Source organism: Ahaetulla prasina, chromosome 8 (genome assembly GCF_028640845.1).
Source record: "Ahaetulla prasina isolate Xishuangbanna chromosome 8, ASM2864084v1, whole genome shotgun sequence".
NCBI classification, from domain to species: Eukaryota; Metazoa; Chordata; class Lepidosauria; order Squamata; family Colubridae; genus Ahaetulla; species Ahaetulla prasina.
Window position 1 is genome coordinate 49,084,570 of NC_080546.1, and position 18,926 is coordinate 49,103,495.

The 18,926-nt window shown below is 39.4% G+C and overlaps 1 protein-coding gene across 5 annotated transcripts in view; it reads right to left on the bottom strand.

Annotated features, from left to right (window-relative positions):
• Window positions 1-18,926, bottom strand: part of MTUS1 (microtubule associated scaffold protein 1) — a 130,760-nt gene that overhangs the window by 35,101 nt on the left and 76,733 nt on the right. The window contains exon 1 of one of the 5 annotated variants that reach the window (XM_058192598.1): window positions 1,347-1,974. The exons of the other annotated variants lie outside the window; for them this stretch is intronic. Coding sequence (XP_058048581.1) covers window positions 1,347-1,806 — 460 coding nt within the window. The 5' untranslated portion in view covers window positions 1,807-1,974. Of the gene's footprint in view, window positions 1-1,346; window positions 1,975-18,926 lie in introns of those variants that run through there. 5 annotated transcript variants of the gene reach the window in all.

Below are 18,926 nucleotides of genomic sequence, written 5' to 3' on the forward strand. Positions count from 1 at the left end.
CTACATCAGAACTAACAGAGATTGCAGAGAAAGTTATTCAAGAGTTTAGTGTTCACAAAGTTAATACACAGTATTCAGTTATTAAGAACCTCTAAAGTATGCCAATTATCCAAGTCCAGAGAAAGAACCCAGAACTGTGTGAATAGATAAAATACTCTTATATTCTAGTACAAAGTTCCAATTTGGTTGTTGCTAAAAGTATGAATGATTGTGGAGAAGCTGGGAAAATAATGGAAGCGTAATAAGTTATAAACAATCTAAAAACAGAAGAGAACATGGTAGTCTATCCTACAAATGGATAGCAAAAAAACCTAATCAATAAATTTTTAAGATCATTCAAAGGGACTCCCCTCTTATTTATGAAGGGTTGTGAAGTCCTTGAAGATTCTGTATTTATTCCAAGACTAGCATTAAAGGTACCTTACTGAAGTCTGTAATTCTTGCTTTCTTAGCTTGCCTGATATATGGTTTGACAACAAAATACAACAAGATTATGTAGGGATAGCTATCCAAACATTTTTGTGAATTAAAAGGAATGGTTTTACTTCACGAGAATGCTTGATTAGTTATCCCTCAGTGTTTCCCCATCTTGATAACTTTAAGATACAGTATGTGGTCTTCAATTCCCAAAATTGCTTACTGTTCTTGCCAACTTTGCCTCATCACTTTACACCTCAGTACTTTACAAATTATAAAGACTTGGGGCATCAAAATCTGGAGAAATCTGTTATGTACTAGAATTTCTGAATCAAGACTGCCATCATAAAGCCAAGATCAAAAATAAATTTTATGATACATTCCTCATAAGTATGGGAAGATTTAGTTGAATTCTTCAGCTTGCTACCAGTTTACAGAAATTGATAATATTTCAAGTAGAGAGCCAGTCTATACAGGAACAGGCATCACAAACACAGTTATGCATGATTTAGTCATAGAGGGTGCATCTATTCTTCATGTTCTCAGGCATACTTCCATCTGGAACTGTAATTGAATTAAGAATTTATTATGAGCTCTATAATATCTACAATTCAGTCAATCTTAATCTACATGTTGAAGAGTTCATTTTACATATGGCAGCACTACCTTCACCAGAATGTTCTAATCTCATGTCTTCCCAATGTTTATGTAGCCCTTGTTGGCTATACTATGGGAGCTGAAGTCCAATATAAATGGAAGACAAAAGCTGGGATTTTGCCATTTAAAAATGAAACATATAAGTACTTTTTATAGTTAACCAAAAACAGCAGTTAAATTACAAAATGAAGTTTCCTCCTAAGCACCCAAGAGAAAACTATTTTTTTTAATTTAAGTCTTTGGTATTATCGGAATTAAAGTGATTACCTTACCAAAAGCCAAATTTTCTTCATTTTTCTTGTTCCAACTGCTAGCACACCTGCTAATATTTTCAGGCTTCTTGCCCAATAACTGGAATATCTGGTCTTGATCATCTCCAGCAACAGAAATCAAATTGTCAGGAATGTTCTGACTCTTTACTGTTCTTTGAAACACTTTAATATTAGTCAGATTCTGGCTCATATCCTTCATCAATGTGACTAAATCAGCTTGCGTATTTAATCGTATTTCCATTTCCATCCATGCTTTCTTAATCTCTTCAAGTGCACATTTCATTTCCAACTGACCAGATCTGATCTCTTCTTTAACTGACTGCTTTATCTCTTGTAAATCGAAAGTTGTCACCATTCCTCTTCTAGACTCTATCATGGTGTTAAATTCCTTTTGTTCAGCTTTATATAATTCCTGATTTGTTTGAGTTCCTCTAAAGGTCACAACTAAGTCATCCATCATTATAAAAGCATATTTTGGATGCTGCCTTCCAAATCTTGTACACAGATTACAGTATTATTTCTTGAAGAAGAAATAATCACTTATTGAAACATTGTTATTCAGACACATACCTATGGAACTTTTCCAAAATATGAATGTAGAGACACTGGGTGGAAGAAGCAATCTTCTCAGTTCCTGAAGTTCAACTTAACTGCAAGTCTTGGCAAGAAAATACCGCTGTAATAAATGGATGCCTAACATAGCCACACCCAAACCAATCAAATCCTTTATTTCAGATTTGAAGGATGTCCCTCAAAAGTTAATGTCAGTCAAAATGCTACTGTGTGCAAGGAGAATATATGAAGGTGTTGTCTTACACAGTACGTGTCAGCTCTCCCACGCTAACTACATAGGAAACAGAACTAATTCTACTTTATTGTAAGGCTACATTAATAGATTCTTGCAAGTCTGAAAATACAAAACTCCTCACCTCAACTTTTAATTATTTGATCCATTAGGGTGGGTCCTTTCTAAGTTACTTTCTCGGACCATTATGCTACTGATGGCTACTGTCTCTCTTGTATGATAGTTTCCTAGGCAACATCTCTACCTGCATACTTCAAGGTCATTTTCACATTGTATTACAGTAAGGCACATTCTTTTAGCAATACAAGGAACTGGACATTCCATAAAGAAAATCCTTTCCTCATTTTGAAAAACTATCTGTAAATGTGTTATAAGACTCCCTAATTTTCTCCTTCATTTCAATAGATATTTAACTGTATCTTTACATCAGCTACATGATTTCATTGTTTTTGCTTTAGAGGTTGTCCTTCTCTTATGACCATCATTGAGCTCAACTTACAACCCCTCTGTTGCTAAGTGAGACATTCATTAAGTGAGTTTTATCCACTTTATGACCTTTCTTGCCACAATTGTTAAGTGAATCATTGCAGTGGCTAAGTTGGTAACACAGCTAAGTGAATCTGTTTTTCCCATGGACTTTGCTCATCAGAAGGTTTAAAAAGGTGATCATGTGACCCTGGGGCACTGCAACCATCATAAATATGAGTCAGTTGCCAAACATCTGAATTTTGACCACGTGACCATAGGTGCTGCAACAGTAGTAAGTGTGAAAAATGATCATAAATCCCTTTTTTCAATGCTGTTGTAACGTTTAATGTTCACTAAATGAATTATTATAAGTTGAGGACTATCTGTATTATCAGTGCTGGCATTTCATCTCAACTTCACAATAATAGCAAAAAATGAGCAAAGTAAACCTGTACTTTCAGCTGTATCAGAAACTATATATTACTAAAATTATCTTGTCTGTTTGTAATCCACAGTTGGATGACAATAGGGAAGCAAGTTTTGATCAATAAACCTCAAATGGGCTAATTAAAAAAAATAATCCGACACCCATTACTGCATAGGATTGAAATTTGGCAAAGTTTTGGCCGCTTCAGGATTGCCCTTGTGCTGTGATCACAATAATTCCCAATGATAACTGCCAGCTTCACAGAAGGAAAGTCAACAGTAAAGCTGGCAGGAATTAGGAATTTGCTTCATCTCTCACTGGTTTTTTTGCCTATTTGTGGTCATTCAATTTTCAAATTCAATATCTCTGAAACAATAGCCCAATGGGTCATGGGTTGTCTATTGTAATATTAAAGACAAAGAATATTTACAATACAACTTTGTGTTAGGATTTGCAAGAAGATTAGATTGTTTCTTTATGAACCAAGTTGGAAAGGAATATATGACACATTACACACACTCTGTAAAATTGCTTCATAGTCTACAAGAATAATTATTGAGGGAAGGAAAGAGCAGGACAAACGTTAGGGAGCCTAAACAAGTTTTTGATAATAAAAATGACTCACTTCAAACATGACAGATATCAGAAACATATTGGAAGCATGATTGGTTTTTTTCAAGTGTAACAGCCTCTCTATAATGCAATATTTTTTAATCTCCAAATAAAATTTTTATAAACAAACATCATTATGCAATATTTTTCACTCACCATCTAGCGTTCCACAATAATAATAATTTTAAAAAAGCTATCAACCTCAATCTTCTGATAATTTCTCAAATAACAGGCCAAGAATGTTTTTGACTAGATGGTCAGGATGAAAAACATGGGGAAAGCAGAATCTTTTTTATAGCAGATTAAGCGTATAGAACAACTTAGAGTGGAGAAAAGAATCTGAAATGGGACAAGCTGACTGTCTGCTCACTTATTTTCCATGAATAGCATAACCCTAAAATATTATTTATCTCAGCTGATTCAGGAAGAATTTGTTCATAACAAACAGGATGTAGCCAAGGTGTGCACAATAATTACCATTAAGTTTAAAATATGTGTGGGAGTTATGCATAAAGGCTGTTGCTAGGCATATAAACAAACAGAAAGATTTCCTTAAGTGACGTCTCGCCTGGATTACTGCAATGCTCTCTACATGGGGCTCCCCTTGAAGGGCATCCGGAGGCTGCAGTTAGTTCAAAATGCGGCTGCGCGGGTTATAGAGGGAGCCCCTCGTGGCTCCCGTATGACACCAATCCTGCGCAGGCTGCACTGGCTACCTGTGGCCTTCCGGGTGTGCTTCAAGGTTTTGGTAACCACCTTTAAAGCGCTCCATGGCATAGGGCCGGGTTATTTACGGGACCGCCTACTGCTACCGGATACCTCTCACCGACCCGTGCGCTCTCACAGAGAGGGACTCCTCAGGGTGCCGTCAGCTAGGCAGTGTCGTCTGGCGACGCCCAGGGGAAGGGCCTTCTCTGTGGGGGCTCCCACCCTCTGGAACGAACTCCCCCCAGGACTCCGTCAACTTCCGGACCTCCGAACCTTCCGTCGCGAGCTCAAGACATATTTATTCATCTGTGCAGGACTGGCTTAGATTTTAAATTTATAGGGGTTTTAAATTGGTTTTAATATTTATATTTCTATTTTTAATAATTGGGCATTAGAATAAGTTTTTTAATGATCATTTTAATTTGTATATAAATGTTTTATATGCCTGTGAACCGCCCTGAGTCCTTCAGGAGATAGGGCGGTATACAAATATGAATAATAATAATAATAATAATAATAATAATAATAATAATAATAATAATAATAATAATAATAATAAAAAATTATTTCATTTAAAGTATTGAAACAGCATCTTAACTATTAAAAGTGAAGATAACTTTAAAAATGAGCCTTATAAGTACAATTAGAACTTAATTTTCTTTTCATACTGTTCTATACTTTATAAACACTAAAATACAAAGCTTAGGAAGACTGAACACTCATTTAATTAAGATAGCTTTGGGTCTCGGATTAAATATCAGATGGTTTAATAAGGGAACTAATGAACTGAGAAACCTGATTTTAAATTTCATACATTCACAACAAAAAATAAAAGCGTCAGCTACAGTTAGCCTTATAAAACATAGATACAACATAGAATAAACTTCTTTAAAGGATAATTATGAATATAACCCATAAAATACCATGGAAGCATTTGAACTGTGAAACAGATGAATATAAAACAAAGAGCCGGATCTTGGAAAGAATCATATAAAGGCAGTATTTTATATTGGATGAAATTGCTCCAGAATTGATTGCACAATGCTTCATGGTGGATCTTACTCCTTTATCACCTTCACAGTATTATTTTAGGGCAGAGTTCCCCTACCTTTCCAGCTTTGCGGATTGGAGGTGGGGGGAAGGGATGGTTCTGCACAAGTAGCTGGAAAGCATGTGCACGCAGCTCCATTTGCATGAGCGGCATATATGTGAGCCCACCGTTCACACATGCATACACTTGTCCACTGCTCGCACACGTGGGAATGTGCATGTGGGTATGCTCGCCTGCCGTTTCCACGGATCAGTTGCAAACAGCCCACAGCCCACTAGTGGGCTGTGGCCCAGAGGTTGGGGGACCCGTTTTAGCGTAACTGAGGCAGACATACTGGCACCCCTTGTTAACAACAGGGAACTGAAGGCACATGGTAAATACAAAAGGTGCTAGCATTCAGTTAAATAGCAAGATGGTAATTCCTATCTTGTAAATCATATTTTGCTTTGAGAAGAGCTAAAATAAATTAAAATATACATGGCATTCCAGGAGTCAGGCCCCACAGGCCAATCACAATATGTAAAATGGCAAGCAGTTTAAACATTTATGCATTATTCAATGCAATTTATATAATGAACTGTCTATAGTGTTAGGTTTCTATATCCTGTGTCAATTCTAATTGTAAAATATTATACACCTTTTCCTCACCTTTCAAATGATACATACATTATAACATCTAACCTATCTTTATACCCCTTCTTTCCAATAATTTAATTTCAGATTATAGGGCTGCAGGGATGGGTCTACATTTTACTTATATCTTTCTCCATTTATCCATATATAACCTTTTAAAAACATACCATGGTTCCTCCTCCTTTTTTTCCTGGCTAACAAATCAGTTGTTGAAAATCTAACAGAAATCTATGATCCTGCTCGGTATATTGTTTCCTGTTTAAAAAAATACTCAAATTATAGCCCAAAATAATTTGAAACATACAATTCTTTGAGTAACCAACAGTCAGTACGCAGAAAGAGAATAACAAACAAAATTTTAGACTACACCAGAGGAAGCATGATTTTTAAACCACTATAAACAGCCCTGAATCAATCCAACGTTCCATACATTCCATATTACCTTATTTTTGTTTTGTTTTTTGTTATAACTTCAGTCACTAAATGAACTGCTGTAAATTGAGGACTATCTGTGGTTGCTAAATATTGAACTTTATAAAAATAGCTTGGTTTTAAAATAGCTTTATAAAAATAGCTTGGTTCGTCATCATATTGCAGGAATTAGGCTACGTGATCTGAATTTATTATTTGAGGAACAGTAAATTAAAAGTCTCTCAGATATTTCTGTGAATACATACATTTTAAAATTCACAGGAAAACCGATTTTTTATTTGCTGAATTCTTAACTCCAGCTGCTTTTGCAGATAAATAGTACTTAAGAGGATTTATTGTTAACCAAAAAGAATTGCAAAGCACTTCATTTAGTCGACTGCATTCTGCAAAAATTCTCCATTTGAAAGAATACTTAAGCAGAATTCTGGCCATAATTCTCTGTGTTGGGTGTTGGTTTTGCTTTTTTTTTAAAAACAAATCATTACAAAATAACACAGGAAAGGACAAATCCATTAGTCTCCCCAGTAAGTCTGTGTGTACGTGTGTGTGTGTGTGTGTGTGTGTGTGTGTGTGTGTGTGTGTGTGTGTGTGTGTATCTATATCTATCTATCTACCTAACTCCCCTCTCTTAGGGAAGTCCATCTAACAATTGTGGCAAGAAAAGTCATAAAATGAGGCAAAATTCACTTAACAACTGTCTTGCTTAGTAACAGAAACGTTGAACTCAATTGTGGTCTTAAGTCAAGAACAACTTGTACCTAAAATGAATCTGTCTCCCTGATCACTTTATATATATATGTCCAGATATACATACAGAGGGATTTAAAAGGTAGACGTTTCTTTTTCTTCAAAAATGAGAAATGCAACAGAGAAAGGTATTTATTTTCTTTAGAAATATTTTTATTGATATAAAAACCAACTAGCAAGAATTATAAATTGATTGAGGTGATTCTACTTGGGTGTATACCTGTTAGAAGGATGGATGTTCTTTCTGCAGCCCCCTAGAGGCAGCTTTTGCAAAAGGACTAGACTAATTATGTTTGCATGTAATTTTAGCCACAACTAACATTTCCATGACTCAACTATTGTATTACATTTTTTATTTTTTAAACAAGTAGAAGCGGGAGGCGGGTGTTAAGCAGATCTGCCCATTTCCCCCAACCGGCCATCTTGCAGATGAGTTATAACTGTAATTTCTCAAAACTCTAAAAATGTCTGGGAATTTTGTAAGAAACAATCCCAACATATTTGGAGATAATGATTAGACTGGAAATGATAAACAACATATTTAATACTCTGACGAAATTTTAGTGCTTTCTCATGTTTCTGTTTCAATAATTTTTAAACAAATGTCAATCAGCACAATACATTTGTTTGTTTTTCCTTTTCTAATACCATCTGGCACCTGAAGGCACAATTATCAGATTACTTCATGTTACATCACACTTTTGACACTTATATGCCTGCCACATTTGTTTTTCCAATACAGTATAATAATAGAAGATAAACAGATAATACTGACTCACAGAATTATCCCAGAATTTCCAAGGATGCCATCCTTTAGAAGTGAGTGAAAGTCCCACAAATATCTGTTGCCTTGGCAAAAGGAATTCTGGGATTTACGAACATTTCTGGAAGATGTTTGGGAAGCACAAAGCTGGTTTATTCTACTGAAGCCTGATGAAGAATATTCCAACACAACTTTTTGTAGCCAAAGTCAACTATCCTGCTTATTATTATATATCATGCTTATTATATATCATGCTGACACTCAAGAAAGCAGCAAGGAAACCTCTGTGGTATTCAAAATGATAATTTTATTTATTTATTTATTTAAAAACGTATATGGCCTCTTACTCACTTTCAGTGATTGTAGCCGCTTACAAAAAATAAAAATTCACACAGATTAAAAACAATGCCTCCCCTCCCCTCCCGTTTGTGACCACAAGCAATCAACCAAGTCTGTTTAATTGAGCCACCAATTTTGGAGCCACCAACTTTAGCTATAACCTGAGCATATCGTCCCCTGGTTTAATATAGATACCACCCACATTTTAGAGAAATACAAAAATAATCATCTGTTTATATGCAGAACAATATAGCACATGACTTTCATCAGTAATTTCAGGACATGACATTTGTTTTAAAATAGAGGTTACAAATGCTGGAAAGCTGTTTCCCCCAATGACCATCTAGTCAGCATTAAATTTTTACCCCTTAATGCATTTCTTCCTCCTAGAAACTAAAAAAAGCATTGCTTAAAACTAAGTATTCAATGCAGCTCTATCTCCTATAGTTACGAACAGTAGTACAGCTGAATAATTATCAGCTATTCACAAACATAGCATTTGTTTGCTTATCTCAACATTATAAGCCTATCTTAAAACATATTTTATTATATGATTTTCTCTTTTATTAGTTTTATTGTTTTTATATGAGGTTTTAATATTTTTGTAAGCTGCCTTGCGTCGCCATGTACAAATAGGTGGCAATATAAATTTCATAAACAAACAAACAAACAAATAAAGTCTAAATTCGCCTTAGGGAAAAAAAACCCTGGTAGCTGCAGTGATAATCTTAGAGCCCTCCAGCAATTTACATGGGGGTAAGTAGGTGTTACAGATATTAAGCACTAGCAAACAAATTTCAAAGAAGGAAATTTGGTATTAAATTGAAGGGTGATTCATTTGACAGGCTTGCCCCTTTTCCCCAAGTTGGCTAATTTGTCAAAGATGGAAATTGTCAAGATAGAAATATAGCTGCAAATGTTTGGGGCTCTCTGTAAGTGCCAGACTTCTAAACTCAGAATAGCTTTCAACCATAACACTAAAACATCTCAGGTGACATGCCAGAAGCAAGGCTTTAAAAGGATATTGGACAGGGTTTAGATTGCAACCCTATACTTAATGAAGACATGTACTGAATTAATACTGTTAAATTGATAGAACTGCACCATGAAAGGTGTGGATAGCTGCAAACCTCTTAATGATGAGAAAGAAGCTATATAGTCAGCCTTACTTGCAAGATGGTTACTGCTACAAAACACTCTCACAGTTATCTCAGGCACAAAAGGGCTTTTATTTTATTTATTTAAAACATATGTATTGCTGTCTATCTAAACCCTTAGCAATTCCTAGTCAAGAATTAAAACAACATAAAGACTATTAAAATCATAAATGTTAAAAACAAATTTCTTTGTGCAACAAAGGTTGACCTTCCTGACTGAAGTACAGAAGATTAAGAGCTTGATGGGACTTTGTAAATAGGCAGGTGCACCATCAGCAAAGAAAGAACACTTATTTAGCCTGGAGATATGAGAAGCTGAACCTGATCTGGTCTTAATTCTCTCAATCTGAATTTCTTTCTGCTTTCCTTTGGGCAATATTGCAAATATAATCTCCAACTTGATAGGTTTTTTTAAAAAAATACAATATAGGTAGTCCTTGATTTATTATCTTTTATTCAGGAATTGTTCAAAATTACAATGGCACTGAAAAAATGACTTATGACCATTTTTTCCACACTTACAACCATTGCAGCATCCCCATGGTCATGTGATAAAAATTTGGCAACTTCATATTTGTCCTGAGGTCATGTGATCACCTTTTGTGACCTTCTGACAAGCAAAGTCAATGGGGAAGCCAGATTCACGTAACAATTGTGTTACTAACTTAACAACTACAGTGATTCACTTAACAATTGTGACAAAAAAGATTTTAAAAACTCACTTAATTACTGTCTCACATAGTAACAGAAATTTTGCGCTCAACTGGAGTCATAAGTTGAAGACTAAGGCTCTTTACATGGGGCTGCCCTTGAGGTGCACCCGGAGGCTGCAGTTAGTCCAGTATGCGGCTGCGCGAGTAGTAACGGGAGCCGCTCGTGGCTCCCACATGACATCGCTGCTCCGTAGCTTGCACTGGCTTCCTGTGGTCTTTCGGGTGTGCTTCAAGATTCTGGTAACTATCTTTAAAGCGCTCCATGGCTTAGAACCCGGGTACTTACGAGACCGCCTGCTGTTACCCTTTGCCTCCCACCGACCCGTACGCTCTCACAGAGAGGGTCTCCTCAGGGTGCCGTCCGCCAAACAGTGTCGGCTGGCAGCCCCCAGGAGTAGGGCCTTCTCTGTGGGGGCAGTGACGCTCTGGAACGAACTTCCCCCTGGCCTGCGTCAAGTGCCTGATCTTCGGACCTTCCGTCGTGAGCTCAAAACATATTTATTCATTAAAGCGGGACCGGCATAATTTTTGATGAATTTTAATTGGGTATTCTTAATATTTTAAAAATTTTAAATCTAAATTTTAATAATCAGCCTTTAAAATTTGCTCTTTTTAAATGTTGTTTTAAATTGTATATATTTTGTTCTTATTCTGGCTGTACACTGCCCTGAGTCCTTCGGGAGAAGGGCGGTATAAAAATCTAATTAAAGAAAGAAAGAAAAGAAAGAAAAAGAAAGACTACCTGTACATTGACTAAAAGAATATTTTTCTGTTTGCTGTCTGCATAAATTTATTTTTTTATGCAGAGAGGATAGAAATTAACACAAAAAAGATGGGTGAGTGGGATTTTGAAATGGGGGGCCAATGATTGTCAGTTACTTCAGACTCTCTATGGTTTTAATCCAGCCTTATATCACTTATATAACAATTGACAGTTGTTTGTTGATTACACTGATTGTCCACTTTTCCTTCAGGTGCTTAAAAAGAGTTTTACAGAAAGACTTCCTGTAATGTATTACTGTAAGTTTTGGCGGGAGTTTTAGGCGGGAAGTATCTCGTTTCTGATTGGATACAGCCTCTGGCTGAAGTGTATATAAGGAGAGGTTTTTCTCCAGAGTTTTGCTGGGTCACACTATATTAAAGAGCTGTTGTCACTAACCTGGTCTCCTGCCTCGTCAATACCCAAACCTAACATTGGCGACGAGGATGGGATATTGAGGCAGAGCACCAGAACAGAGCTGAACTCACTACGAGAATCAAACCCAGCAAGGTAACGGCGAATGCAGCGATGACCGGCTACACGCCACCCACTCCGTTTGACCCTGCCCAGGAGACATGGGGAATATATATGACCCGTTTCGAAAGTTTCCTGGAGGCAAACGAGCTACAGGGAGTCTCCGACAACCGTAAACGGGCTTACTTCATAAGCCACTGTGGGTCCGCAGTCATCGCCGTCAGAAGCCCTAGCGAGCCAACACCGCTACACTCCGTGTCGTGGCAGACCCTTCAGACCCTCCTGAAGAATCACTACGCACCAGCCCCGCCCAAATACGCTCGACGGTACGAGTTTGGGGCGCAGGCAACAAGAAGGCGAGTCTATCAGCGACTACATGGCAGCCCTGAGACAAGCCTCCAAGCATTGCAGTACCGCGATCTGGACGAAGAGCTGCTGGAACAACTTATACGGGCGTCAGAGACATCCGTTTGAGGAGACGGTTGCTAGCCAAGAGCAACCTGACATTGTAAACGCTCTGGATGAAGCCAGAGCCCATGAGATGTCCAACCATGCAGCAGACACCTTACAAAGCGACTCACGCCGATGGCGGGCGCAAAGCGAGCACAGTCCACCACGAAGAAACCTATCGTGAGTCAACCAGCGAAGGAGGAAGAAGTCCACTACACGGAAAATCGACAAGGGAAGACCGGAGGAATGCGGAAGTTGCGGGCGACATCAGCGCCAAAGATGTAAGTTCAGGGCGCCATTTGCCGGCGGTGTGAAAGGAAGGGGCACCTGGCTCAAGTCTGCCGAGCAACCCAACCTTCCCGCCGAAAATTCAAATCGGCCAATCAGAGCGGCTCTGAGTCAGAGATGCAAACCCCACATTCCCGCCGAAATTTCAAACCAGCCAATCAGAGCGCGAGATCGGCGAGGCGACCGCGATTGGCCAGGAAAGAAAGAGCCAAGTCAAACCGAATGACTGTTACCATAGACCACGCAGCTACCCGCATCGAAGAAAAGATCTTCACAAACCCGACAATTGAAGGCGTACCGTGCCGACTGGAAGTAGACACAGGATCAGCTATCACAATCATGTCCTGGGACACTTTTGTGAAAGCCTTGCCGCACATCGCAAAGCGCAAGCTACAGAAACAACGGCTCCGGGTGCAGGATTACCAGGGCAACCGCATCCCTGTTCGAGGACAACGACCGTCGAGGTCAAGCACGGGACATACGAAAAGACCCTGCCCATCACGTTAGTCGAGGAACCTTGCCAAGCTTGCTGGGGCTAGACTGGTTCAGGCGTTGGGAATGGGGTGACTGGCGTCCACCGGAGCGGATGCAACCTGCAAACGCCCTAATGGAGGAATTCGCAGACGTATTCGAGGACCGTTTAGGCAAGTACAAGGGGACCCCTATCTCCTTCAATTTAGACCCCCAAATAGCTCCCATTAGGTTAAAGGCAAGGAGGGTTCCTTTTGCACTCAAACCTAAAATCGACAAAGAGTTAGATAAATTAGTCAGCCAGGGGATACTAGTGCCAGTTGACCATGCCAAATGGGAGACGCCAATCGTCACCCCTATAAAACCAGACGGGTCCATAAGAATTTGCGCTGATTACAAGGCTACCTTGAACAAAGCATTGCAAAAGAGCGCCTACCCAGTTCCAGTAGTGCAACACTTATTGCACTCACTAGGGCACGGACAAGTTTTCGCCAAATTAGACTTGGCACAAGCGCACCAACAGCTACCCGTAGATGCTAGCACAGCTGAAGCCCAGACCATTGTAACGCACCGGGTGCCTTTAAGTGCACCCGTTACAGTTCGGGTGAGTGTGGCCCCGGGCTATTCCAAAATTTGATGGAACGGCACCTACAAGGGTTACCGGGAGTCGTACCCTATTTCGATGATGTGTTGGTATCAGGGGAAGATGTAAGAGAACTGGGGAAGCGATTAAGGAAAGTTTTGGCCATTTTTAGGTCGGCAGGATTAAAAGTCAAAGCAAGCAAGTGTCAAATAGGGGTCGAATCTGTTGAATTTTGGGCTATAGAATAGACAAAAAGGATTCACCCACTGAGAGCAAAGTCAAGGCGATAAAGAGAGCCCCAGCACCCAAAAACAAGACAGAACTCCAGGCTTTCCTGGGTCTGGTAAATTTTACGCCGTGTTTTTAAAAGACAAGGCAACCGTTGCTGAACCGCTGCATAAATTGCTTGGAAAAACACTGCTTGGTCGTGGGGAAGTCAGAGAATAGGGCATTTGAGGCAGTAAAAGTTTGCTATCAAGCGATAGCCTGTTAATACAATACAACAACAGACTGCCGTTAGTATTGGTTTGTGATGCGTCCCCTATGGAGTAGGAGCGTACTTAGCCACAGACTCCCAAACGGCACTGAAGCCCCTATAGCGTTCTATTCACGAACAATGTCCCGGCTGAGAGGAATTACAGCCAGCTAGATAGGGAGGCTCTCGCAATAGTGTCAGGGTGAAAAATTTCACGAATACGTTTTTGGGAGAGACTTTGAAATTATCACTGACCACAGACCGCTATTGGGATTACTGGCTGGCGACCGCCCAACGCCAGTGGCACTATCGCCCCGGCTGACCAGATGGACTATTTTTCTGGCCGCCTACTCTTACAAACTGCAGCATCGACCTGGAAAAGAGCTGGGGCATGCGGACGCATTGAGCAGATGCCCATTGCCCGGGGAAATCGAGGACCCTACTCCGGGCGCCCCCGTTCTACTAATTGACTCTTGGGACTCTGGCCCAGTCACATCGCAGGAAGTGGCTCGGGCCTCCTACCGGGACGTTGTTTTAAGAACTGTAATCGGTTGGGTTCAAAGGGGATGGCCCGCTGTGCCGGGCGACCGTTTTAGAGAGTTTGTAAAGAAACGAGGGGAATTGTCTGTGCAAGGGGGGTGCCTGCTCTGGGGGGATAGGGTGGTAGTTCCAGAGAAGCTGAGAAAAAAAGTCCTGGAACTACTGCATGAGGGTCACCCAGGAATTGTAAGGATGAAGGGACTAGCCAGGAGCTATGTTTGGTGGCCCCTCATGGACAGGGAAATCGGTGACAGGGTTGGCCGATGCCAGGTATGTCAGGAATCCAGACCACTACCACCTACGGCCCCAGTGTTGGAGTGGGAGAAACCCCAAGGCCCTTGGTCCCGCATACACATTGATTTTGCCGGCCCCTTCCACGGCCAAACATTTCTAATTGTGGTGGATGCATTCTCCAAATGGCTGGAGATTATCTTAATGAAATCCACAACCGCGGGAGCTGTCATTGCAGCACTAAAACACCTTTTCGCCACGCACGGGCTACCGGACACCCTCGTGTCCGATAACGGCCCACAGTTCACCGCAGCATTATTTGAAGGGTACCTGGCTGAAGAGGGCATCCGACATGCCCTCTCAGCGCCGTTCCACCCTGCGCCGAACGGCCTTGCAGAACGTTTTGTTCGGAGTGCGAAAGAAGCGCTATCACGAAGCGGCCCGGCGATTGGCAGGCACAGATCGACGATTCCTAACCGCCCAACACAGGACCCCTGTGTGGCCACCGCCGCAGCCCAGCCGAGCTATTAATGGACGGAAGCTACGGTGCCCGCTAGACCGGCTACACCAACTACGTGCAGGACGGGTTCAAAACAAAACCAGATAGAATCCGGGAATTAAACATAGGAGACTCAGTGTGGGCACATAATTACAGCGACGGCCCAAGCTGGAAGAGGGGGATAGTCATAGACAAAACGGGCCCCAAATCTTATCTAGTGGAAATAGACGATGGCAGAGTTTGGAGGCGCCACATAGATCAATTAAGAAACAGATTGAGCGATAAGGCAGAATTAGGCGAGACCAGCCCTGACTATGATTTAATTAACCCCACAGCTGACTGGAGCCGAGAACAAACAGAAAGCGTAGAACCAAACAGAGACTTATCTGAGTCAGGCGAGGTCCAGCGACACCCTCAGGTCCCTCTAGAGGACAGCAGGTCCGAGCCGGCGAATAATCCAGGGCCGGATGGCCGGGAGGAGGAGCTCAGAGGAACGAAAAGCCCCTCCGGCAAGCTCGACTCAACTCCAGAAAGTGAACTGCGCAGGTCCGGGAGAGTCAGGAGACGCCCCACGTACCTGCGGGACTACGTAGAGAAGTAATATGCAAATATTGGCAAAGTGCCTTCTGGGAGGGGAGGAGTGTAATGTATTACTGTAAGTTTTGGCGGGAGTTTTAGGCGGGAAGTATCTCGTTTCTGATTGGATACAGCCTCTGGCTGAAGTGTATATAAGGAGAGGTTTTTCTCCAGAGTTTTGCTGGGTCACACTATATTAAAGAGCTGTTGTCACTAACCTGGTCTCCTGCCTCGTCAATACCCAAACCTAACACTTCCCTTCACTTTTACCTTCAGAACAATAAATCTGTGAGGTAATTGACCCAAGATCACCTAGTGAATTTCTGGGACTGAGACTGAACTTCAACTTGATTCCAACAACCAAACCAATATATTATATTGACTCTTAATATCAAGCTCAGAAGGAGGATACAAAACATACTCATATTAAATATAGAAGGTAAGCAAATCCGTATCCTGGAGCTATGTCAAGTTATTTAAAGGCAAGATATTTCTAACTGTGTAGGAGGTTTTCACCTTGGATCAGCAACTGTGACCAAATGTTTGCATAAAAATAAACTCCTCTACTTGTGATTATTCAGTTCAACCTTGCAACTGGCATGTCAGTTTCATCAAACTGTGAATATTTCAAACCGAAACTGTTTTGAATTAAAATCAGCTATTCTGATCTTAAAGTGTTCTGACTTAGAAAGAGGATTATTTCACAGCTATTGCTCACAGCTAGATGGCCCCACTGAAAGTTTGCAACATTTCTGGTAACATCAAAATAGTGCTGAAATACATCTAGGAATGGTGAAATTGCTTAAATTTCAAGCTAAGGACATGTTTTTGGACTATCCATCACACAATGACTCATACTTAAGACTAGCTATGTTCATCCCTAACCAGTTTGTAAAATGTAAAACTGGGAATATTAATATTTATTCATCTAAAAATCAGAATAGAAACTATTATAAAAAATCATAAAAATATATCTTAAGTTAAAAATATAATAGATCTCATCAATTATTTTCTAATCAAGACTTCATACACAGGTTTAAAGTAATTCTAGTTACATTTTAGAACTTCTCAATTTCTATGTTTAGTTAGCCTGGTACCCTAAATAAGCTTGTGTACAAACCACAGACCCACTCTAGATATAGAACAGCAAACATGAAGTGAAATTTAGTACCTAAATACTTGAAAGACTTCCACTGTATAGTAAACTAAAGTAGTTGTATTTTGGAATCAAAGAATGGTATCAGGAGCTGACAGGCAAATTGGTACAGATAGACCATTCAAAGTTACAACAACACTGAAAAAAATAACTTACACTTTACTGTGTAAATTTTTCACACTCTAAGACTATTGCAGGATCCCCATGGTCGCATAATCAAAATGTGGATGCTTGGCAATTCGTTCATGACAGCTGCAGTGCCTCATTGTCTCCTTTTACAACCTTCTGACAAGTAAAGTCAATGGAGAAGCCAGATTCAATTAACAACCTTATTACTAACTTAACTACAGTTAAGTGATTCACTTAAGAACTGTAGCAAGAAAGGTTGCAAAATGGGGTGACATTCATTTAACAACCATCTTGCTTATCAATGGAAATTTTTTGCTCAATTGTGTTCATAAGTTGAGGAGTAATCTGTAATGATAATTTTGATTGAAAGTAATAATTTTATACAACAGTCTGTAGCAATATCTAATTTGACAAAACCAATGTTTTTCAAACATGACAACTTTTAAGATGTGTGGATTTTTGGATCCAGTGTGGATAAAGCACTATTTAGGCACAAAAAGTAAAGATACACATCATTGATCAATTATGTTTTGATGACTTATAACCATCTCTGATTCATTTCAATGGGCAACATCTGTGTATTAAACATGACTGTAAACTGTAATTCAGCATCTTATCACCAAACTCATAATGCAGCTTCATGAGTATTTATGCCATGATGGAATCAGAGTCAGAGCAGGGACTTATTTTCATACAAGCCAGTAACAAATATTTAGATAAGGATTGCAAAGAATGGCTATGCTCAGATTTTCTCTCTCTCTCCCTCCCTCCCTCCTCCCTCCCTCTCTTCATAAATCTATTAATGAATCTAGGTTTACTAGGTGCCAACCCCTTGGACAACAGCTCTTACCAGCCAAGTATTTTACTTGCAAGGAAGGCAAACAGAATACTTGCATCTATCTATTTAACAAACAGTAATATGGCCAGTGAGATGAATAATCTGTTTCTATGTTTTGTAAACCCTCCATACCATACTAAACTCTGTTTACTTTGCACATTAAAGACATACGTATTCACAGTCATTGCAACATGCTATCCTCTGTGGATCCATTTCTAGGGACCATAGATAAGCCTATTTTGTTAAAAAAAAATGTAAGCACATTTTGAAAAGTCACTTTGGATTCAGAAAGATATTCAAGTATATCAGCAAAGAATAAACGATAGTCAATGTTCATATGATTATATGCAGAGCAGTCTTGACATATGCAGTCATTTTAAATCAAGCTACTGAGATCATTGCAAATTGCATACAGTATACATTTTTACATCTGTATTCTATTTTTTCGGTTTTCTAATCTTTGCAGCACTTACTATTGAGAGACTATTAAGCAGAAGTGTACAAAGCTACCTAAACAACAAATTTTGGTGTTTCACATGCAGTCCGTGATTGATTAGACAATTTATTTCCTAGGAAACAGTCAAAACTATAACAATTAATTGTGTGTTTAGACTGGCTATTGTGCTAAGCTACTGAAGGGGAATACAAATAGTTCTTTTCTGCATGTCCATGAACACAAAGAAAAGATTAGAATAGCCATGGGCACTGCTGTGCTAACCTGAATATGAAAAATACTCAAAAAGCTCTGGTGTTAGAAGAGATTACTATACTAGTTGCCACAGACAGGATGAAAAGGAATTGCCCGCAGAATGTGGGAACAGAAATGAGAAGCATAGCCAGAATTTCATGCTTGAGAGTAGACATGGATAAAATAATAATAGAAGGCTTTGAATAATTTATACAATTTGCTGTAGATTATTTTAAAATCTGTATGCCAAAATTCACCTTTTTTCTTTCTAATCACTAATTAAATGAAGACAACTGCAAAATTTGTATTGCGTAGTAATGTGCCCTAGAATTGAGATTCCTAATACAGAATAATTTCTTCTCCAAATTTATACACAGATTTTCAGAATTCCATGTACCATCATGCTAAAGAGATATAGAATTGAAATTCAGAACTTTTAACACTTATAGACATCTGTTAAGGAGGGACCATGGGAAGCACTTCATGTCACTGATGTATAAAAATTCACCTTAAAATCATGTTTTTTTTAACATTTCTAAACAGATTACACATGTGTCATGCTTAACA